The sequence below is a fragment of the Berghia stephanieae genome, chromosome 11, assembly GCF_034508935.2.
Source record: "Berghia stephanieae isolate SIO BIC M18660-M18661 chromosome 11, UCSD_Bste_1.3, whole genome shotgun sequence".
NCBI classification, from domain to species: Eukaryota; Metazoa; Mollusca; class Gastropoda; order Nudibranchia; family Aeolidiidae; genus Berghia; species Berghia stephanieae.
Genome location: NC_088370.1, coordinates 2,745,110 through 2,769,796, shown reverse-complemented (window position 1 = coordinate 2,769,796; position 24,687 = coordinate 2,745,110). Strand labels below are relative to the sequence as shown.

Genomic DNA, 24,687 nt, shown 5'->3' with positions numbered 1-24,687 from the left:
GTAGTACATAATAGGCGACACAAATTTGGGTGGGGGTTGGGTTTGTGTGTGTGTGTATTGGGGGGGGGGTCAATTATTCACCTAATGTGGTGCCACGCGACGCGCGAGGTAAACACATGTCAACATGCCTCACTTCGCAGCATCGGTCAGCGAGTAGCATCGTTAACGAACGACACGATCAGCGAGAGAGGGGAGTGTGGAACCATATATTTCAATGGGTCAGTGATTGAGTGATGCGCTTGCTTACCTCATCAAACATGCCGAGTGCATACAAACACTCGCGCGCACACGCACACACACACACACACACACACACACACACACACACACTTCTATGTTCTTGTTTTTTTTCTAGTCATGATTTTACTTGAAAATAAAAAAAAAACAAACAAAAAAACCAAGCATTCTGCCACTTCTGTGAAGAAATTGAAATAGGGGCGACGGCTTTTACTCGAATTACACACTGAGGGGAATAACCAGCAATATTATAACCTTTCCTGGCAACTCGGGAATAGCGAGAACTCGGAAATAGCGAGTAATCAGGAGTGGACCCGTCGAACTCGCTATTTCCGAGTTCTACTGTATTTTCCACTTTCAGTCAATAAATAAATGATAAAAAAGTGCGATTTTCTTTGAATGATGAAATGGGACTTTAGTGCGTTTTAAAATTCACCTACTCAAATGCAAGAGCGAAGAACTTCATGAAATTTTGACACAACACAAATGAAACAATGAAAAGATAAGAGCTAGTATTAGTATCATATTGTGTCAGTGCATGACATAGTTAGTCAGTCCGAAGGTGAAAATTTTGGATTTGCATTTTTTGAAAGAATATGCTCCCCAGAGCATTACAGTCTTTATTTGAAGTAAATCGGGTGATTTTTCATGAAGTTATGGTCAGATGTATGGGAAAGGTATCCAGCAACTTTTCATAAAATTCATACTTTTTCAACTTGTAAAAATATTTAGAAGTGAAATTAAGCTTTGACATTTCCCGAAGATGTACAAAACGGTTAATTTTTGATCAAAATTGACCTTGGCAATATCTCAGTTCAAACCTTTTCACCATCCGACTGATTATGTCATTCACTGATATATACTGTATAGCTTTTGGGTGTTGCGTTGTGTGTTTTGTTTATTTGTTTTTAAGGGTTTTACGGCGCTTGCAACACGTTTAGGTCATAACAGCGCCAGTAAAAAGGAAGAAAATTGGACAGTGAAAAGAGTCTAGATGTACAATAATAAAAAGGACTTGAGGAAAAAGTAAGACATAGGGAAATCGTTCAAATAGGGAACAGATGTAGATTTCAAGAGTACTGAAAATTACTGACAACTTTCCAGCTCACATGAAATGATAAAAATGTGATAAAAACATTGTACAATAGTTCAAATTCCGTGCAATTATCTAATAATATCACTGTATCTCTTTAATTGTATTTGATACGATGGCAAAAACTAAAACAAACAAATTGTGTACATGATCTGAAAATACATAATGATAATGTATTATTGTTTTAGCGTCAGACAGAAGTACATCTCTCTCTCTCTCTCTCTCTCTCTCTCTCTCTCTCTCTCTCTCTCTCTCTCTCTCTCTACAATACAAGAAAATATTATTGTTGTAGCATCAAACATCTTATTTATCTCTCTCTCTCTATCTCTCTATCTCTCTTTCTTTTCTCTCTTTCTCTTTCTCTCTCTCTCTCTCTCTCTTTCTCTCTCTATCTCTCTATCTCTATATCTCTCTATCTCTATATCTCTCTATCTCTCTTTCTCTTTCTCTCCTTCATCTCTCACTCAATTCATCTCTATCACCCTATTTGTCTGTGTATGCATGTGTGGGCGCGCGCGTCTATCCGTCTCTATCTATAGATAGTGTGCGCTTGGCTAAGAAGCTCACAACATTGCCATCCGGAAGTAAAACGGGCCAACAAACTATGTGAACCTCAAACGTTTATTGTCTGGTTTATACAGTTTAGTGAGAATTACTCATAAACGCGGATGGCAAAAAAACATTAACAAAGACCTGAGTGACGTCATCTTTATTCTATCTATATATATAAGTACACGATACATTTAACTCACTCAATCCTAGAGATTTTTGCTACTTTTCAAAATTGGAAAAAATGTATTAAAAATGAGCATGTAGGTACATGGATAATTTTATTTATCCACCATTTACATGTAAAAAAAACCCCCGAAAAATTAAAAACATTAACTTTGATACTCCGCCTATAATTTGTCTCAGAAAAATGTAATAAGTAGGCATGTGGTAAAAGTAACCCGGGTAAACTATGAGTGTTGTCGGTGTTAGGGTTGAGCACAGGCTACTAGAATATTTCTAATTTGGTTTATCATCATAAACCTGACCTTTTTTTTTTCTATTTTCCGTCAACAAATCAAGGTTAATCGAGCTCAATCAAAGTCATTATATACCGTACATATTAAATCGCACAGCGTCCCTGGTTGCATAAAAAATAAAATGGCGGCGCTCGACCTCTAACTAGCCAGTTTTGACGACGTTTTCCCCCTTGTTGTCTTATCTGATCCTGTGTAATCTGTGGGGTTGAGTGAGTTAAGCTCAATCATCAGCATCCTTCGTTCAACATCTTGTCCATGGCATCAGATATGTCAAAGTCAAACTAGCCAGTTTTGATGACGTTCTTCCCCTTGTTGTCTTATCTGATCCTGTGTAATCTGTGGGGTTGAGTGAGTTAAGTTCAATCATCAGCATCCTTCGTTCAACATCTTGTCCATGGCATCAGATATGTCAAAGTCTAACTAGCCAGTTTTGATGACGTTCTTCTCCTTGTTCTCTTATCTGATCCTGTGTAATCTGTGGGGTTGAGTGAATTAAGTTCAATCATCAGCATCCTTCGTTCAACATCTTGTCCATGGCATCAGATATGTCAAAGTCATTCAGCGGGCAATACTTGATGGTGTGAGCTCTGGTACCCGTAGCACCGCACAATGGACACACATAGCTTGCGGGGGGGGGGGGGGGGGGGAGGGAAAGAAATAAAGAAATAAAATTAAAATTAAAAATTCAATTTAACGTCACTCTACCCAAGCCAGGCTTCAGCCCCTACTTGAAAATTTATAAGCGTAATAATTTTAGTATATAAAAATGTTTGACGCCATAAAGTAACGTTAAAAATCAACAATTTCCCTCAAAGTAATAAATAAAAATGAATATATTATACATCACAGCTTTAAAAACAAAAAAACAAAACAAACAAACACGGAATGTTTCGGGTCAAAACCCTTCTGCAGCCAACAACAAAAAAAAAACCAATAAAGACATCAATACATTACTACTAAATTCCAGAAATTCTGTTGTCTATCTGGAATTTAATAATGTATTTATGTCTTTATTGTTTTATGATGTTGGCTGAGGAAGGGTTTTGAGCCCGAAACGTTCCGTCCTGTGAAGCTATGGAAGTCCTTCCTGTCAGTTGATCTTATCCGGTGTTTATTTTATCCAAAAACTCAAGGGAAACAACTTTTCAGAGACACAAACGTACGTTCAATGTATTGGTTGTCCCCCTTTAATCTGTCCCCGTGGTTTTTTGCCATTTCAAACGCCAAAATTTGCCATAGAAAATGGTAAAATTTGCCATCAAGATAGCAAAATTTGCCAAAAATTTGCCGCTAGTTTTACAAAAATCAAACAATTAAAACAACATGTACGGTAAAAAATTGACACAAATATGGCATTTTGTAGAATATTGATGTCACAACATGTCAACATGAATTTATTTACATTTTGAATGGTTTGAAATAATATAATATAATAATAATAGCCATAGTAAGTAAGTAAGTAAAAAGACATGTTTGTCCGTTATTTATTGCCAATTTTGGATGCTAGCATTGAAAGTCGCCGTCTTTTTACAATTTTTTATAGCAGAGACGCCAACTTTAAATTTGGCTCACAGGAGTATCAGACACCACTCGTAGGTAGATAACATTAGAATTACATAATGATACATAAACACAATGCCAAATACAATCCCAAAGTTTCCTTATTTCAAATGAAGTAAAGGGCCAAAACCTAATGGTAGAGATTGTACTACTGGTGGTAATGTGGTGTTGGTGGTTGTAGTAATAGTAGTAGTGATGATGAAGATCTGATAGTGGTTGTAGTTGTAGTGGTAGTGATGATGATATGGTGGTGGTGGTGGTTGAAGTAGTAGTTGTGATGTGGTGGTGGTTGTAGTAGTGGTGGTAGTGTTGTTGATGTGGTGGTGATGGTGGTTGTAGTACAAATGGTAGTGATGAAAATGTGGTGGTGGTGGTGGTTGTAGTAGTAGTAGTAGTGGTAATGATGATGTGGTGGTTGTAGTGGTAGTGATGATGTGGTGGTGGTGGTGGTGGTTGTAGTAGTAGTGCTCATGATAATGCTGTGGTGCTGATGGTTGTAGTATTAATGGTAGTGATGATGATGATGAAGTGGTGGTTGTTGTAGTAGTAGTAGTAGTAGTTGTAGTGATGATGATGCGGTGGTGATAGTGGTTGTAGTAGTAGTGATAGTGATGGTGATGTGGTGGTGGTGGTGGTTGTAGTAACAGTGGTGGTGGTAGTGATGAAGATGAAGTGGTGGTGGTACTTGTAGTAGTAGTGGTAGTGATGATGTAATGGTGGTGGTGGTTGTAGTAGTAGTGCTAGTGATGATGTGCAGGTGGTGGTTGTAGTAGTAGTGGTAATGATGATGTGGCGGTGGTGGTTGTAGTAGTAGTGCTAGTGATGATGTGGTGGTGGTGGTTGTAGTAGTAGTCGTAGTGATGTTGTAGTGGTGGTTGTAGTAGTAGTGGTAGTTGCAGTGATGATGATATGGTGGTGGTGGTTGCAGTAGTAGTGGTAGTGATGATGTGGTGGTGGTTGTGGTTGTAGTAGTAGCGGTAATCAGAGATGCCAACTTTAAATTTGGCTCACAGGAGTTTCAGCCACAACTCGTAGGAATTTCAACGCCGAAAGAGGAATTTCCGCTCACAAAAAAAAAAAAGGAATTGGAACGATATTTGGCATTGTGCTTACATATTGTATAGTTCTAAATAGATAACTGATTAGAATTACAGTGTATATTATGATACATAAACACATTGCAAATTACAATCCCAAAGTTTCCTTATTTCAAATGAAGTAAAGCGCCAAAACCTAACGGTAGAGATTGTAGTACTGGTGGTAGTGAGGATGATGTGGTTGGGGGTTGTAGTAATAGTGGTAGAGATGATGAAGATGTGATAGTGGCTGATGTTGTAGTTGTATGGTAGTGATGATGATATGGTGGTGGTGCTGGTTGAAGTAGTAGTTGTAGTGATGATGTGGTGGTGGTATAGTGGTTGTAGTAGTTGTGGTCGTGATGATAATGATGTGGTGGTGGTTGTAGTAGTGGTGGTAGTGATGTTGATGTGGTGGTGGTGGTGGTTGTAGTACAAATGGTAGTGATGATGATGTGGTAGTGGTGGTTGTAGTAGTAATGGTAATTATGATGTGGTTGTAGTAGTAGTCGTGGTAGTGATGATAATGTGGTGGTGGTGTTGTAGTAGTACTGGTCGTGATGATGATGTGTGCTGGTGGTTGTAGTAGTAGTGGTAGTGATGATGATATTGTAGTGTTGTTGTGTAGTAGTGGTGGTAGTGATGAAGATGGGGCGATGGTAGTAGTTGTAGTAGTATTGGGTAGATGATGATGTGGGGTGGTTGTTGTAGTGGTGGTAGTGATAGATGTGGTGGTGGTTGTAGTAGTATTAGTGGTAGTGATGATGATGTGTGGTGGTGGTTGTAGTAGTATTAGTGGTAATGATGATGTGGTGGTGGTTGTAGTAGTAGTAGTGGTAGTGATGATGTGGTTGTGGTGGTTGTAGTAGTAGTGGTAGTGATGATGTGGTGGTTGTAGTAGTAGTGGTAGTGATGATGTGTTGTGGTGGTTGTAGTAGTAGTGGTAGTGATGATGTGGTGGTGGTGGTGGTTGTAGTAGTAGTGGTAGTGATGATGTGGTTGTGGTGGTTGTAGTAGTAGTGGTAGTGATGATGATGTTGTAGTGGTTGTTGTTGTGAGTAGTATAGTAGTAGCATTAGCAGTAGTAGTAGTAGTAGTGATGATGATGATGATGATGATGTGGTGGTTGTAGTAGCAGTGGTAGTGATGATGATGATGTGGTGGTGTGGTTGTAGTTGTAGTAATGAAGATGAGTGATGGTAGTAGTTGTAGTAGTATTGGTAGTGATGATGATGTGGGTGATGGTGGTTGTAGTATGTGGTAGTGATGATGATGTGTGGTGTTGTAGTATGTGGTAGTGATGATGATTGTGGTGGTGTAGTTGTGTGAGTAGTGATGAATGTGGTGGTGGTTGTAGTAGTAGTATGGTAGTGATGAATGTATGTGTTGTAGTAGTGGTAGTGTGATGATGATGTGGTGTGGTCTAGTAGTGTGGTATGTATGATGTGGTGGTGGTTGTAGTGTAGTATAGGGTAGTAGATGATTGTGGTGTGGTTTAGTATAGTGAATGATGTGTGTGGTAGGTGGTGTGTTGTATAGAGTAGTGAGTGGATGATTGTTGTGGTGTTAGTAGTATGGTAGTGATAGTGGTGGTGTAGTTATAGTGGTAGTGATGATGATGTGTGAGTTGTAGTAGTAGGATGAAGTGGTGGGTGGTGTTGTAGTAGTAGTGGTAGTGATGATGTGTGTGGTGGTTGTAGTAGTAGTGGTAGTGATGATGTTGTAGTGGTGGTTTAGTAGAGTGGTAGTGATGATAATGTGGTGGTGGTGGTGTTGTAGTATGGTCGTGATGATGATGTGGTGTGGTGGTTGTAGTTGTAGTGGTAGTGATGATGATATTGTAGTGGTTGTTGTAGTGTGTGTAGCTTAAGTAGTATGTAGTAGTGATGGATGATGTGAGTGGTGGTTGTAGTAGATGTAGTGTGATGATGTGTGGTGGTGTGTTGTAGTTGTGTATGAAGATGAGGTGATGGTAGTAGTTGTAGTAGTATTGGTAGTGATGATGATGTGGTGGTATGGTGTGTGTTGTGTGTGGTAGTGGATGATGATGTGGTGGTGGTTGTAGTAGTATTAGTGTAGTGATGATGATGTTGTGGTGTGGTTGTAGTAGTGGTGGTAGATGATGATGTGGTGGTGGTTGTAGTAGTGAGTGGTAGTGATGATGGTGGTGGTGGTTGTAGTAGTGTGTAGGTATGATGATGTGGTGGTGGTTGTAGTAGTTAGTGTAGTTGATGATGGTTGTGGTGGTGTTATAGTAGTATTTGGTAGTGATGAGTGGTGGTGGTGGTGGTTGTAGTAGTAGTGGTAGTGATGATGGTGGTTGTGGTGGTTGTAGTAGTAGTGGTAGTAATGATGTGGTGGTGTTGTAGTATAGTGTAGTGTGATGTGAGTGTGGTTGTAGTAGTAGTGTAGTGATGATGATGTGGTGTGGTGAGATAGTGTGTGATGATGTGTAATACTAGTGGTATGATGATGATGATGTGGTTGGGGGGGGGTTATCCTTGAAAATTGAAGACTCACCGGAATTGACGGAAGTTGCCGAGCCTGAATTTTTGCTCAGACGGAGTTTTTTCCGGTGGTAACCGGAGTTTTGTGCATCACTGGTAATGATGATGTGTGGTGGTGGTTGTAGTAGTAGTGGTAGTGATGATGATGTGGTGGTGGATGTAGTATTAGTGGTAGTGATAATGTGGTGGTGGATGTAGTAGTAGTGGTAATGATGATGTGATGGTGGTGGTGGTTGTAGTAGTAGAGGTCGTGATGATGATGTGGTAGTGGTGATTGTAGTAGTAGTGATGATATGATGCTGGTGGTTGTAGTAGTAGTGGTATTGATGATGATGTGGTAGTGGTGGTTGCAGTAGTAGTGGTAGTGATGACGATTTGGTTGTGGTGGTTGTAGTAGTAGTAGTAGTGATGATGATGTTGTGGTGGTTGTAGTAGTAGTGGTGATGATGATGTTGTGGTGGTTGTAGTAGTAGTGGTGGTGATGATGATGTGGTGGTGGTTGTAATAGTGATGGTAGTTGTGGTAGTGGTAGTGATGATGATGTGGTGGTGGTGGTGGTTGTAGTAGTAGTTATGGTACTGATGATGATGTGGTGGTTGTAGTAGTAGCGGTAATGAAGCGGTGGTGGTGGTTGTAGTAGTAGTGGTAGTGATGATGTGGTGGTGGTGGTTGTAGTAGTGGTAGTGATGATGTGGTGTTGGTGCCTGTAGTAGTAGTGGTAATGACGATGTAATGGTGTTGGTGGTGGTTGTAGTAGTAGTGGTAGTGATGATGATGTGGTGCTGGTGGTTGTAGTAGTAGTGGTAATGACGATGTAATGGTGTTGGTGGTGGTTGTAGTAGTAGTGGTAGTGATGATGATGTGGTGGTGGTGGTTGTAGTAGTAGTGGTGGTGATGATGTGATGCTGGTGGTTGTAGTAGTAGTGGTATTGATGATGATGTGGTAGTGGTGGTTGCAGTAGTAGTGGTAGTGATGACGATTTGCTTGTAGTAGTTGTAGTGATGATGATGTGGTGGTGGTTGTAGTAGTAGTAGTACTGGCAGTGATGATGATGTGGTGGTGGTTGTAATAGTGATAATAGTTGTGGTAGTGGTAGTGATGATGATGTAGAGGTGGTGGTGGTTCTAGTACTGATAATGATGTGGTGGTGGTGGTGGTTGCAGTAGTAGTGGTAGTGATGATTGTTGTAATAAGAGAGAGAGAGAGAGAGAGAGAGAGAGAGAGAGAGAGAGAGAGAGAGAGAGAGAGAGAGAGAGAGAGAGAAAATAAGTAGGAGTGAAATATCTGTTCAATCTTAGTTATCGTTTAACATTATAACAAGTGTAACTAAATGACAAATTGCCATATTTATGGACAATAAAGATCTATTATTATTATTATTATTATTATTATTATTATTACTAGAGGCAGTGATGAAGATTTGGTGGTTGGGGTGGGGGTGGGGGGGAGGGGGGGGGAGGTATCCTTGTAACAAATTGACCTCACCGGAATTTGACAGAAGTTGCCCGGAGCCCGGAATTTTTTGCTCCAGACTGGAGTTTTTTCCGGTGAAACCGGAGTTTTGGCATCACTGTATAGCTTTTGGTTTTTTAAAAACAAAAAATCGTCAATTTAGCATAAAAAACGGCGAAAATTGCGGCTTTTTGCGGCCAAATAAAAATTTGCGGCTTTATGCGGTCAAGAGTGAAATTTTCGGCCGCGAAAAACTGCGGGGACAGTTTAATGAATACATATCTCCAGAAAGACGCCCAGTTTCCTGTTAAGCTTGGCTAAACTAAACTAAATTTGACTTTTTAAATACTTTCATTTATTTTGTCTTCAGAGTTATCTTTCTCATACCAAGCAGCATCACTACGGTTATATTTAGTCACACTCCAGATTTGCCAAATTGAAATTTCAAATTTTGTAATTTTTAATGTCAATTTTTTGTAATTTGACAAGGAAATTCGTAATTTCTGAAATTGTGTATGAACAACCACAATATTATTATTATTATCATTATTACAGTAGTAGTAGTAGTAGTAGTAGTAGTAGTAGTAGTAGTAGTAGTAGTAGTAGTAGTAGTAGTAGTAGTAGTAGTAGTTATTCTTCTTCTTCTCCTTATTTTTATTATTAAATATTACTAAGAATCAAAATTTGTAATTTTCCATAAAATTTAGTATTTGGCCATGAAATTTGTCCAAAACTCGTAAGATTCGGCAGGCATGCTACGGTTATATTTAGTCACACTCATTTTTGTTTATATAATATATATATATATATATATATATATATATATATATATTTCAAACTATCTTTCCCACAATATATATACAAATACAAAGGCTTTTATTTTAAAAATACAATCTGGAAGAGACCATAATAACGATCCCTGGCTACGGTAGTAATAATACCCTATTGATGATGATGATGTATCGTCTTATTAATACTGTACGTGGTAAATAGATGATTAATATTAATATTAATAGTTTGAGTTTAATTAAGTTATGCTTATAGGCAGATTCTCTCATTTTAGACGAGGATGGATGAGAAACATAATAAAAGGGACGTAATCGTTGAAATTATATTATCAGCTATTTATTTAAGTTGTTCCCCCTGAATCCTCGTCGTCTTTTCCGACCCTTCCCCCCCCCCCCCCCCCCCCCCCGCCTCCCCTTCTCTGTCTATCTCTTTCGGTCTCTCTGTCCAGAGACGCCAACTTTAGATTTGGCTCACATGAGTTTCAGACACCACTCGTAGGAATTCCAATGCCGAAAGAGGAATTTCCGCACACAAGAAAAAGGTATTGGAATGGTATTTGGCATTGTGTTTACATATTGTATAGTTCTAAATAGATAACTAATTAGAATTATACTATGATAGAAGGCTCTGACTATGATAGATAAACACATTGCCAAATATACAATCCCAAAGTTTCCTTATTTTAAATGAAGTAAAGCGCCAAAACCTAATGGCAGAGATTGTAGTACTGGTGGTATTGAGGATGATGTGGTGTTAGTGGCTGTAGTAATAGTGGTAGTGATGATGAAGATGTGATTGTCGTACTAGTAGTGGTAGTGATGATGATATGGTGGTGGTGGTTGAAGTAGTAGTAGTGATGATGTTGTAGTGGTGGTGGTTGTACTAGTAGTGGTAGTGATGATGATATGGTGGTGGTATAGTGGTTGTAGTAGTTGTTGTCGTGATGATAATGATGTGGTAGTGGTTGTAGTAGTGGTGGTAGTGATGTTGATGTGGTGGTGATGGTGGTTGTAGTACAAATGGTAGTGATGATGATGTGGTAGTGGTGGTTGTAGTAGTAGTGGTAGTGATGATGATGATGATGATGATGTAGTGGTGATTGTAGTAGTAGTAGTAGCGGTAATGATGATGTGGAGGAGGTGGTGGTTGTAGTGATGATGTGGTGGTGATGGTTGTAGTAGTAGTCGTAGTGGTGATGATGTAGTAGTGGGGGTTGTATTAGTAGTAGTAGTAGTAGTAGTAGTAGTAGTAGTAGTAGTAGTAGTAGTAGTAGTAGTAGTCGTAGTAGTCGTAGTAGTAGTAGTAGTAGTAGTAGTAGTAGTGGTGGTGGTGGTGGTTGAAGCAGTAGTAGTTCGTAGTATAGTAGTAGTAGTAGTAGTAGTAGTAGTAGTAGTAGTAGTAGTAGTAGTAGTAGTGGTGGTGGTTGAAGCAGTAGTAGTAGTAGTAGTAGTAGTAGTAGTAGTAGTAGTAGTAGTAGTAGTAGTAGTAGTAGTAGTAGTTGTGGTAGTGATGACGATGTGGTTGTGGTGGTTGTAGTAGAAGTGGTAGTGATGATGATGTGGTGGTGATGGTGGTTGTAGTACAAATGGTAGTAATGATGATGTGGTAGTGGTGGTTGTAGTAGTAGTGGTAGTGATGATGATGAGGTAGTGGTGGTTGTTGTAGTGGTGGTAGTGATGATGATGATGTGGTGGTGGTTGTAGTAGTATTAGAGGTAGTGATGATGATGTGGTGACGGTGGTTGTTGTAGTTGTAGTGGTAATGATGATGTGGTGGTGGTGGTTGTAGTAGTAGTGGTAATGATGATGTGGTGGTGGTTGTAGTAGTAGTGGTATTGATGATGTGGTGGTGGTGGTTGTAGTAGTTGTGGTAGTGATGATGATGTGGTAGTGGTGGTTGTAGTAGTAGTGGTAGTTGCAGTGATGATCATGTGGTGGTGGTGGTTGCAGTAGTAGTGGTAGTGATGATGTGGTGGTGGTGGTTGTTGTAGTAGTAGTAGTAGTGATAATGTGGTGTCGTGGTTGTAGAAGTAGTGGTAGTGATGATTATGTGGTGGTGGTGGTTGTAGCAGTAGTGGTAGTGATGATGATGTGGTGGTGGTGGTTGTAATGGTGATGGTAATTGTGGTAGTGGTAGTAATGATGATGTATGTGGTGGTGGTGGTTGCAGTAGTAGTTGTGGTACTGATGATGATGTGGTGGTTGCAGTAGTAGTGGTAGTGATGATGGTGTGGTGGTGGTTGCAGTAGTAGTGGTAGTGATGATGGTTGTAATACTAGTGACAATGATGATGATGTGGTGGTTGGAAAGGGGGGGGGGGGGGTGTATCCTTGGAACAAATTGACCTCACCGGAATTTGACGGAAATTGCCAAGAGCCCGGAATTTTTTGCTCCAGACCGGAGTTTTTTCCTGTGAAACCGGAGTTTTGGCATCACTGCTCTGTCTGTCTGTCTCTCTCTCTCTCTCTCTCTCTCTCTCTCTCTCTCTCTCTCTCTCTCTCTCTCTCTCTCTCTCTCTCTCTGTGACAGTAATATTATGGTTTCCAAGGAAAGTGAAGAAACTGACTAGGTCACCCACCGCTTTCTTCAATTGAAACAGACCATCTTTCTTTAATTTCTAGATTTGACGTTTGGATATATTATTATATTGATATTACAGGCCCTAAACCCCCCCCCCCCCACCCCTCACGTGACCCCTTGGATAAGAAGATTTCCCCCCCCCCCCTCCACCACCACCACCACTACTCGAGTGGTCCAATGCATAAGATTGTGTTTTGAGAGAGAGAGAGAGAGAGAGAGAGAGAGAGAGAGAGAGAGAGAGAGAGAGAGAGAGAGAGAGAAAGAGAGAGAGAAAGAAAGAAAGAGAGAAAGAAAGAAAGAGAGAGGGAGAGAGAGATAGAGAGATAGAGATAGAGAGAGAGAGAGAGAGAGAGAGAGAAAGAGAGAGAAAAAGAGAGAGAAAGAAAGAGAGAGAGAGAGAGAGAGAGAGAGAGAGAGAGAGAGAGAGGAGAAAGAAAGAAAGAAAGAGAGATAGAGAGGAGAAATAAAGAGAGAGAGAGAAAGAAAGAAAGAGAGAGAGAGAAAGAGAGAGAGAAAGAGAGAGAGAGAGAGAGAGAGAGAGAGTACCCGCCATGTGACTATCACACTATATAATACATAGTCGTAAAAAAAACAAATCTTACTTTCTAAGAATGGGGCAGATCACCCGACCATCCGAATCCTTCAAGAGATGTGTCGAGTAAACACCAAAGCTTTCCTTATTGTTCTTACAGAACTTGCAGTGCTGCTTCTTGTCCAAACATGGCAAATGTAGGAGATGTTGTCGGATCTGTAGAAGACGGAAAAAAGAGTATCTGTATATTAAAACTGACCCCCAAAAATGCAGGGGTCTGATTCATGGAGCGGGACTATGGTAGTCCACTAAACGTGCTCAATGCGCTTTTCGAAGAAAAGAAAAAGATAAGAGAGCATTCATCGTGTTTAGTCGATGAAGGGGAAACTCGTCTAATAAATTGAAAACGGTGTATGATATATAGTCGCTGTCTTCAGTCGCTAACTAATGACTAATGATAAATAAATATTTTATAAAATAAATAAATTCCCTTTATTCATCCCAAAGGGAAATTTGTCTTCATGATCTATTCCAAGGGAAGACTGGATGGAACAACTCAGGCGTCAGCCGCAGTGCAGCGCCGCAAATTGAGCTAGGGCGGGGTGACTTGCTCAAGGCCACACACAACGAGGTGGGTAGTTGAACTCGGTACCTTTTACTTCTAGGGTTCGAACAATGCCTTCTCTAGATTGCTATGGCTACGGACCAAAGATCGTACCACTGAGCCACGCTGTCCTATAATAGGATTCAATAGTCTGATGTCACTTCCGCCCAACAACCAGCAGCTTGGTTCTAAACAAATATAATCGGTACTTTTTATTCTTCATACTGGCTAGAACTTTTTCACATGTCATGTGATCAGAATGTATAAAAGTCAAAATATGATCAGATTTAAACTGTTTTTCTCCTCTGGATACACTGTTATGCTCGTCAGAGCATAAAGGCGTCCGCCATTGTTCCGATAGTTTAGAACCAGTTACTAAGTTACTATTATGCGTCATTACGAGGGAAGTGACGTCACGACTGTTGAAGTCTATTGACTCGTTCCGTATCACGAAACGACGCGTGCCATGTTGCAGTGTACTTATCACCCCCCCCCCCCCACCCTCTCTCTCTCTCTCTCTCTCTCTCTCTCTCTCCCCCCCCCCCCGTCGGATAATTACCCTGGTCACCTCACTGACACCTCAAGTACGACCAGGGCAGACAGTTGATCTCTTTTGAGTACAGACCATTTCCGTTAAACTCATCAACTCGCCCCCCCCCCCACCCCCCTCCCTCACACCCACCAAACGACATCTACCTACACATGCACACAGCACACTTAAATAAACAAGCATTGGCACCTTTCTTACAATATTGTTTATAATGACACGAGTGTATAGACATAACAACAGCAAGAAGTAATCGTCATTGCTGACCGGTCTTCGCCTGGAACATGCTGCTTAGCTATTAAATAGTGCGGCTAAGTGATCTAGTGGTATGACACTCGCTTTCGGATCGGAAGGTCCTGGGTTCGGGCCTTGCTCGGCACATAGTTGAGTTCTTGGAGATGGCTCTTTACTCACATTCTCTCACCGCACTCAGGTGTAAAATGAGTACCTGGTCGTTAACAGCGTTGTCTCTGTCCGAGAGCATTGTAATAATATCGCCTTCATGTCCTGTCCTACATGTTAAATGTTGCTGTTGGCCAGGGACACCTTGTAAAGAGCTTTGAGCACGTTTAGTGGATATTGCTCTATATAAAGCTCAAATAATTAAATCGAATAAATAAGAAGGCGGGCTCTATTTGTCCGAACGTTTGGGAAAATAAACGTGTACTCTATTTGTCCGAACACTTTGGAACTAAACTTCAACTCTAATTCAAATTCTTGAACGTCCAGCACAATAATGCTGATCTCTATTTTTATTTTCCCGACGAATACCGTGTAACATAAAACTATGGTTATACAGACTCCAATCCCTATGTCGAATAGCCTTTAACTCACTCAATTCTAGAGGCTTTTGCTACTTTTCAAAATTGGAAAAAACAATGTATTAAAAATGGGCATTTACATAGATAGTTTTATTCAACCATCATCAACATGATTAGCTTTGATACCACACCTATAATAGTCTTCAACAGTCGTACTGTCACTTCCTTCCTAATGACGTATGGTAACTTAGTAACACTGGCTCTAAACTATCGGAACAATGGCTGACGCCGTATGAAATATTTCCCCGGCGAGCTTAAACGCGTATCCAGAGGTAAAAAACCTCATCAATTTGATCATGTATTGACTTTTACACATTCTGATCACAAGGCATAAGAAAAGGGAATGAAAAGTTCTAGCCAGCATGAAGAATAAAAAGTAATGATTTTCTTTGTTTAGAACCAAGATGGCCGCCGTTGCCGGGCGCGTGACATCAGACTATTGAATCCAATTTGTCTCAGAAAAATGTAATAAATAGGCATGGGGTAAAAGTAAGACTGGTATAGACAGTATGCGCTTGGCTAAAAGCTCATGCCATCCAGAAGTATAACGGACCAACACACAAAACTGTGTGTATCCATGAACTCTTATAGTCTGGTTAATACAGTTTAGTGAGAAAAACTAACAAACGCGGATGGCAAAAAACAATAACAAAAACCTGAGCGACGTCATCTTCGAACTATCTATACTGCGGATATAGTCGGTGTTAGGGTTGAGTGAGTTAAGTTGAGAGTGTATAGATAGTTCGAAGATGACGTCACTCAAGCCTTTGTTGTTATATTTTGCCATCCGCGTTTGTGAGTTATTCTCACTGAACTGTATTAACTAGACTATAAAAGTTCATGGATACACACAGTTTTGTGTGTTGGTCCGTTATACTTCCGGATGGCAATGTTATGAGCTTCTTAGCCAAGCGCATACTATCTATAACAATATCTGAACGTCGTACCATGTAGTATGAGTATAGTATGAGTCCTCGGAAAAGCGAGGACGAGAGACGCATGCGCACAACCAACATGACGTTCTCTCTCTAATAACTTTTCCGCCGGTGACGTCACAGACTATGGGTGACGTCCAATCAAGGGACGCTACTCTTCCGCTAATCTCATTCCCTATAAAGTTCGAATTCCCAAACGAAAGAGTAGAAGAAATCTTTTATTTTTTTTTTTTTTGTTTGTTGCTTTAGGTCTCTTCCAACACAATTGAGGTTATATGAGAGACCGCTGAAACAAAAAAAAAACAAGCAATCTAACAAAAATAGTACAAATGTCAATCAAAAGCATAACCTAAAGATATCATAAGCTAAATTATAAATAACCAAGAACAAACAGGCAGAGGATTTACAGGAAAAAAAATCTCCCCTGTCAAAAATACAATCACAAACCAAAGAAGCAGGATAGGCTAGTAAAGAGAAGAAGAAACGACATCACTATCGGATCGTACACCCATGCGAACATCATAGGTATATGATTCAAGGGTGATGCTCCCATCCAACCACCTTTTATTCTACCCCTAAATCAGTTCCGATTTCGTCATTATTGAATAAAATACATGTTCAAAAACACTTAAATACGGCTATGTGGTCTATCTAGTGGTATGACACTCGCTAGAAGGTCCTAGGTTCGAGCCCCGCTTGACGCACAGTTGAGTCCTTGGAAACGGCTCTTTACTCACATTCTCTCACAGTACTCGGGTTAAAATGAGTACCTGGCCATCAACAGTCAACAGCTTTGTCTCTGTCGAAAAAATTGTAATATCGCCTAACAGGCGTCATATCTCGTTCTACATGTTACGTGTTGCTATTGGTCCGGGACTCTGTGTAAAGCGCTTTGAGCACGTTACTGGATAAAAGCTCAATTTTAAAAAGCTCAAGTAAAAATTTTATTTTTTAAACAATCACATTTTAAGTGAAATTTAAGGATTTTTAATGTGACGTCACAAATTATTATGGCTGCGGTTATTCGGACTCGAATCTGAATAGTCTCTCCTGGCTATTCGGACTCAAATTCCAATGCGCATGTGCAATCAACAATTTATTTGGACTCGGTCTGAATAGTCTCCCGTTGGATCCCGGGAAAATAGCTTTTTTTTTTTAAAGATATATTTTAAGAATTGATAATTTCATAACATTAATGCAAATCAAAATTAGCCGATTGCGGTAACTATCAACAGGTAGTCTAAACCTGCTTTATTTGACGAGAAAGACAAAAATCATGGGTCAATTGGAAGTCCAGATAGAAATTAAAAAGAAAAGAATCGAGAAAAGAGAGAGAGAGAGAGAGAGAGAGAGAGAGAGAGAGAGAGAGAGAGAGAGAGAGAGAGAAATATCTGTTCAATGTTATAGTTATTATATAACGTTATAACAAGTGTAACTAAATGACAAATTGCCATTTTTATGGACAATAACGATCTATTATTATTATTATTATTATTATTATTATTATTATTATTATTATTATTATTATTATTATTATTAAAACTCTTCAAAAGTAACAAAAGTCAGTCAATGTAACTGTGGTATAAATTGAAAGCAGCAGCTTTTTTAACAGCTTAACACGATGTCCGAATAAAATCAGGACAAAAATAAATAATTTAAAAATTACATATTCTGATAGTGTGAGACGGACAACAATCCTTCTACGGTCCAAAGTAGGGGTATTATGAGCTCGAGTCAGTGTGATATGGGCAAAACAAAATTTCTTCTGAACTCAGTTTCTACTTCTTTATCAGTTCCACACACGCACATTAGAGTTTGACTCCGAATAGCAACGGGAGACTATTCCGTTCAGACTCGAGTCCGAATTGCCACTCGAATTATTATTATAAACAGGACATATTGCGCGTTTCTATTAAGGGAGAGGGGTGGAATAAATTGCCTTACCATTACAACACTCATCCTTATTTCAAAGATCTGAACAAGTAAGTGTGTATAAAAGGTATTTAATAATATTGTCCCAACTACCGGAAGCCTCTGTTGTGTAATGGTAACACTCCTGACCGGTAATCAGAATGTCTGAGGTTCGATCCCCAGTCGAGGTAGACTGCTTTTGGGATCGTTTTTTTTTCTTGTATTTTTCTTTCTTGCTATGTCTGGCATCTTTCACTGTCATATACACTTGTTCAGATCTTTATCTTACACCGGTGCCTGCTCCTCTATATATCTTCATTTGATATCATCCTTAAATTACTCATTACTTCCCTAACACTGTCAATAACAGCCTACAAGGGACCAAATTTGACCTGATGGGCAATATGGCGTACTCAGGTGTGAACGAGTACCTGGCCATAGACAGCAAGAGTTGAGCATACAAAGGAGACCTAATAGTAAATGGTAATAGTAGGCGACTGATACTAGATACACTGTTGTTAGGAATGGAAAGAAATATTATGATTCCATAACACGACTCGCTGAGGGAATAAATGAAACACTGTAAAGCGCATTGAGCATGGTAAAGCCGTGGAAATGCCCTATATGTGAACGACATAATCAGTCGGATGGTGAAAAAGTTTGAACTGAGATATTGCCAAGTTTATTTAGAATGTCAATTTTTTATCAAAAATGAGTTCTTGTCATAAATGATTAAATCAACCTTTTTTGTACATCTTCAGGAAATATCAAGGCTTAATTTCACTTCTAAATATTTTTTTTACAGCTTGTCAAGTTGAAAAAGTATGAAATTTGAGAAAAGTTGCTGGATACCTTTCCAATACATCTGACCATAACTTCATGAAAAATCACCCGATTTACTTCAAATAAAGATTATAATACTCTGGTGAGCAAATTCTTTCAGAAAATACAAACTATGCAAATCCAAAATGTTCACCTTCCGACTGATTATGCCATGATAAACCAAAAAACACGACCTGGAATGGAAAAGTACCCATTCACAACTGGATCGAATCTATAATGATCAAGAAGTGCTTACGTTCACTTTCACTGAACTGATGCCTGGACCAACACTGTCTCAGTCTCAGGTCTCCAACACTGTCTCAGGTCTCAAGTACAGTCAAGTTGAACTTCTAAATCTAAAACTCCAACAACGTAGATAATGATGAACTCTAGCGGTTCATTGCATAATATAAATAACGTTCACGTAGTAGGGACCATCATTAGCATTGGCATAGGGATGAATGGATGAATGAATGAATGAATGGATGGATGGATGGATGGATGATGGATGGATGGAAGAATTGATGGATGAATGAATAGATGGATGAATAAAAAATAGACGAATGAATAGATGAATGAATGAATAGATGAATGAATGAATGGCTGGATAAATGGATGAATGAATGGCTGGATAAATGGATGGATGAATGAATGAATGAATGAATGAATGAATGAATGAATGAAATTGAAATAATGAGCAGATGGTTGAATGAACCGAACGGACAATAAAAATGACAAATGAACGATTGAAAATATTAAATAATATAATGAATGAAGTAAGACAGTAAGTGGGACTTACCTGGGCCAAAACAATGCTAAACTTCTCTTGTTCAGCTTTGTCGAAGTACGCAGAGGTCATGGAGGCGGACGAAGTCATAGTGGAGGTCGTAGGAGGTCTAGTTGAACTCAGTGGTCTCTTGGTTTCCTGGAATTTGCCCCAGGCCGAGTCGAGGCCTGAGCCATCAACAAATAGGCCTAAATCCTGTTTGGGGCCATCCTGTTGTCCATTTCCATTCTTTCCACTCTGATTAAACGCTTCTATAGAAGGATATTCCCATGAAAATGAAAACACGGCATCATCATTGCTGGTACTGGTACTGATGTAGCTTGGCGATGTGGAAGGTGATGATGGGTTGGGTGAGGCAGAGTTAGAACGTGATCGACTTAAAGAAGAACTAGAACCGCCAGAGTAACCAGAGCCAGAACTCATCATTGACATTGATGATGCTGATGATGGTGAGGATGGTGATGAAGACGACGATGATAATGCTGATGATGATGAATTTGAATGTCTCTTAAAATCAAAAGATGGGGATGGGATACGATTTGTTGAAGTAGTGGCAGTGGTGTTAGAGTGCCTGTGTTGACGATCAGGCCTAGCTTTAATAATTCTTGAAAAATTTCCCGCTGACGATGCGGGAACACGATGATGATAAGAAAACATCGCATTCAGATTGGTGGATTCTTGACCATTCGCGTTGAAACATCTAGGGGTATGCATAGTCATAATGCGATGCTTGTTGTTGTCGGAACTATAATTTGGATGTTCATTATTATTATTATTATCATCATTGGAGTTTTGTGAGAACAACATTGGCTTTAGTTGGGACAGCGAATTGGGCATGGGACAATCCAGAGATTCGCCGCCGAAAAGTGTGTCGCGACAGGAATGGTTGCCTTCTTGTATTTCTTCATACGTCATGGAATTTGAAAACGCATCTCCGCTGCCGCTGTAGAAATTCAAATAGCGAGGATATTGAATAAACGCATTCACGAGATAGTCGATATTCTCTCTCTTCCAATTAGGAGGGGTGACTGGAGGGGTGAAATTAAGATTATTACTATCACTATCACCATTATTGGTAAAATCTTTATAGTTGTAGTTATAGTTAGAGATCTCTTCATCATCATCGTTGCAGTTGCCAACTTCCTGGCTAGTTGTAGTTCCGGTCATATTTTCGATCAACTCCTGGAATGTTTGGGATTGGCTTGGTGGGCTTGCCCTTTCAGTTTCAGGATTTGAACTTGGACCTTGAGACTGAGATTGGTGGGGCGTACGATCAGAAGTAGGACGACTGGCTTGATAATTATTGTAAGGATTGCATTTTGTTTCCCGTTGATTTTGATAAGCAGAACTTTCCCGTGAGTAACAATTATTATCAGCGATATCGAGCGTGAGAGAATCTGAAGAATACATCCTTTTACTTTTATAAGTGTCAGTGTTACTAGGCCTAATGTTACACTGATACTGAAAGTACTAGTACTAGTAGTAAGTAGTACTACTGGGAGTGCCAGGTGAAAACAGAGAATGCTATACTAAATAATTGTTGTACGTAAAGATAATTAATTAATTAATCATTAATCACTTTGTTAATTAATTTTAATATCAAATTAATCAAAAGTAAACGAGTAAGAGTACGAATAGTCACTGTTCGTCATGTTATCTACTATAATTACAAGACTGATACATTGATACAAGTTGACCTACATATCCTCCCATAGCATAGCCTATACAAGTTCCAACTCAAGTTCTAAGCAAACAACAAACTTGACACCGAAATAAAAAATCCAAACTTGTGCTACAGTTCAGATCACTCAGAAGCTTATTTTTGTATGAATATGAACTAAACAATACAACAAGTAATAATAAATATAATGATATTAATAATATAGCCAACTATTATAGCCTAGTACTAGTACTAGTATAACTGAAGGCTGAAGTTGAAGATGAATTTGGTAGGTATTATCAACATCCGTTAAAGTAAACAGCAAACTTGACACCGAAATTAAAAAAAAAAATATCCAAACTTATACAGATCACTCACAGTCAGAAGCTTATTTGTATGAATATGAATATGAACTAAACAATACAGCAAGCCAATCTAGCTGAAGATGAATAGGAATAGGGTGGATAATAACAACATCCGTTAATTAAAATCCCACTTGTCAGAATCAAAATCAAAAGAACTTTACTCGTTCACTCACTTATCAAAAGGCTGTCAATTCCAACTTTCAACTGTGGTCACGGTTGACCAAATTCATTCCAGTATATAATTGGCTCACGAAGTTCTAGAATGAGTGAGTTCAGCTTTCAATTCAACTAAGGAACCACGTCTCCAATGGGAGATAAATGTAGGCGGGGTTAATGGCCATGATTGACAGCTGAGACTGAAAGCACGCGTCTTGGTGTTGTGGCTATAACGGTCAGGGGTCTAGGACTTCATATATAGATGTCGCTGTCAGGGGTCCGTAGCTTAATTTTTAGCGTCTTTGACTTTGACGTCATCGATCTTGGCGGTCTGACGGCTTCTCTCTCTCCTGTTTGTTTAGCGAGTGGACAACAACGAGGAAGGTGGACACTACAGAGTCGAGATGACTTTGTTGATGGTGGACTCTGGGCACTCTTGGGGAGGGGTGGGCGGGGTTAGGCGGGGCTAGGTTCCTAGGATTGAGCTAGGACTAGGACATCATTATTCTGCGTACGCTGGAAAAATCCGATATTAAAAAATTTGGCCAGAATATTCGTCCTTCAAATATCGATCAATTTAAAAATGACCCTCATCTTGGCAAAAAAAAAAACCCAAAACAACTCTCAAACCTGGGACCTCGCGAAATCCCAAAATATTGATCGATCAAAATGTCCCTCATCTTAGAAAAAAACCTCTCAAACCTGGAACTCGCGCGGTACCAGGTTTGAGAGTTTTTTTTTGCCAACATGAGGGTCATTTAATTGATCGATATTTGAAGGACGAGTTTTCTGACTAAATTTTAAAATATGTGTTTTTCCAGAGTACCGCAGTGTTATATCTGCGGCTATGTGGTCTAGTGGTATGACACTCGCTTTCGGATTGGGAGGTCCTGGGTTCGAGCCTCGCGCTCGGCGCATAGTTGAGTCCTTGGAAAAGGCTCTTTACTCACTTTCTCTCACCGTACTCGGGTGTAAAATGAGTACCTGGCCATTAACAGCGTTGTCTTTGTCCGAAAAATTGTAATATCGCCTAACAGGCGTCATGTCCCGTCCTACATGTTAAATGTTGTTATTGACCAGGGACCCCTTGTAAAGCGCTTTGAGCACATTTAGTGGATATTGCCCTATATAAAGCTCAATTTAAGCTCAATTAAAAAATATCTAGATGCCGCTGGGGTTGAAACAAAGGATTGAGAAAGACAAAAAATTAAAGACAAAAAAGGGTGTAAGTAAGATGGGAGGGATGAGTTTGACAACTAAAAAACAAAAAAACTTGAGCTTTTATATAGCGCAATATCCACTAAACGTGCTCAAAGCGCTTTACAAGGGGTCCCTGGCCAACAGCAACTCATAACATGTAGGACGAGACATGACGCCTGCCAGGCGATGTTACAAATTTTTGGGACAGAGACAACGCTGTTAACGGCCAGGTACTCATTTTACACCTGAGTACGGTGAGAGAATGTGAGTAAAGAGCCTTCTCCAAGGACTCAACTATGCGCCGAGCGAGGCTCGAACCCAGAACCTTCCGATCCGAAAGCGAGCGTCATACCACTAGACCACATAGCCACAAAAAAATCAAGATAAAAAAGTAAGTAAGAAGGGCGGGATAGATTTGACAACTAGTCGATGTCAACAAAACAATATTATTATATTGGTTTTATTTATTCATTCATTTGTTGTTTTAAGAAAAATCCATTTAGATTTATGTCTTTTCTTACATGTATAAGCTCTCTCGAGTTCATATGAATGCAAAATCAGACAAATTTCATTTACAATAGGCTTCAACAGTCGTGACGTCACATCCCTCGTAATGACACATGGTAACTTAGTAACTGGTTCTAAACTATCGGGACAATGGCGGACGCCCTTATAAAATACTTCTCCAACGAGCATAAAAGTGTTTCCAGAGGAGATAAACATTATAAATCCGATCATGTTTTGACTTTTATACATTCTGATCACATGACATGTGAAAAATTTCTAGCAGCATGAAGAATAAAAAGTATCGATTTTCTTTGTTTATAACCAAGCTGCTCGTTGCTGGGCGGACGTGACATCAGACTATTGAATCCTATTACAACCCTTTGTATTAAACTCCTCTTCCTTCTTCTTTTCTTCTTCTTCCTCCTCCTCCTCCTCCTCCTAATCCTCCTCCTCCTCCTAATCCTCCTCCTCCTCCTACTCCTCCTCCTCCTCCTCCTCCTTCCTCTTCCTCTTCTTCTTCTTCTTCTTCTTCTTCTTCTTCTTCTTCTTTCAGCTTATCCCGCATTTTGCAGAGTTGCCATAATGAATGCCACATCTCCATGCATCTCGGTTCAGCTCATCATCTTCCTCCAGGCCCAGTTCTTTCATGATATCATCCTTTACCTTATCCAACCATATGGAACCAATATATTTCCATTTCATAAAGTACCAGTTGCCTGTTTAGTGTCCTTTTTTCTACTATAATCTTATAATATTATCTGTCTTTGCTTGTACTCAGAGATACTCACTCCCACCTGAGTCGGGTGGGGTAAAAATGTGGGCAAACTGCCTGACCTATGATCTATATTACATTTCCATGTGCTCGAGGTCATTGGTCACATTGGAATGTGTGCTCAAAGTGACCCTCATAGTGAAAAGTGTTCACAGTTTTTGAAAATCAAACATCACGATTGGTCATTTTGTTCAGCTTGACACATGGGTATGTTTACAACTTTCATCAAAACAAAGCAGCGTGTTTACATTTCTCAAGAAATATCCAATCGTTGGACAGCAACAAATCATGTGATTGATGACTTGGTTGGACGAAAACATGAATATATAGATAGTATGCGCTTGGCTAAGAAGCTCATAACATTCCATCCGGAAGTATAACGGACCAACACACAAAACTGTGTGTATCCATGAACGCTTATAGTCAGGTTAATACAGTTCAGTGAGCATTACTCATAAACGCGGATGGCAAAAAAAAAACAATAACAAAGACCTGAGTGTCATCATCGAACTATCTATAGATAGTGTGCGCTTGGCTAAGAAGCTCATAACATTGCCATCCGGAAGTATAACGGACCAACACACAAAACTGTGTGTATCCATGAACGCTTATAGTCAGGTTAATACAGTTCAGTGAGCATTACTCATAAACACGGATGGCAAAAAACAATAAAAAAGACCTGAGTGTCATCTTCGAACTTTCTTTTGATCGCTCCCATTACTACAGCATAATACAGTGCAATGATT

General features: G+C 39.6%; 1 protein-coding gene across 1 annotated transcript; it reads right to left on the bottom strand.

Annotated features, from left to right (window-relative positions):
• Positions 1-1,731: 1,731 nt before the first annotated feature.
• Positions 1,732-20,691, bottom strand: LOC144957146 (uncharacterized). Its single transcript, XM_078888164.1, has 3 exons — positions 19,294-20,691; positions 12,925-13,070; positions 1,732-2,981 (listed from the first exon to the last, which is right to left on the bottom strand). The coding sequence occupies exons 1-3, from the start codon at positions 20,689-20,691 to the stop codon at positions 2,864-2,866; spliced, it is 1,662 nt and encodes a 553-aa protein (XP_078744290.1). The 3' UTR covers positions 1,732-2,863.
• Between the last annotated feature and the right edge of the window lie 3,996 nt (positions 20,692-24,687).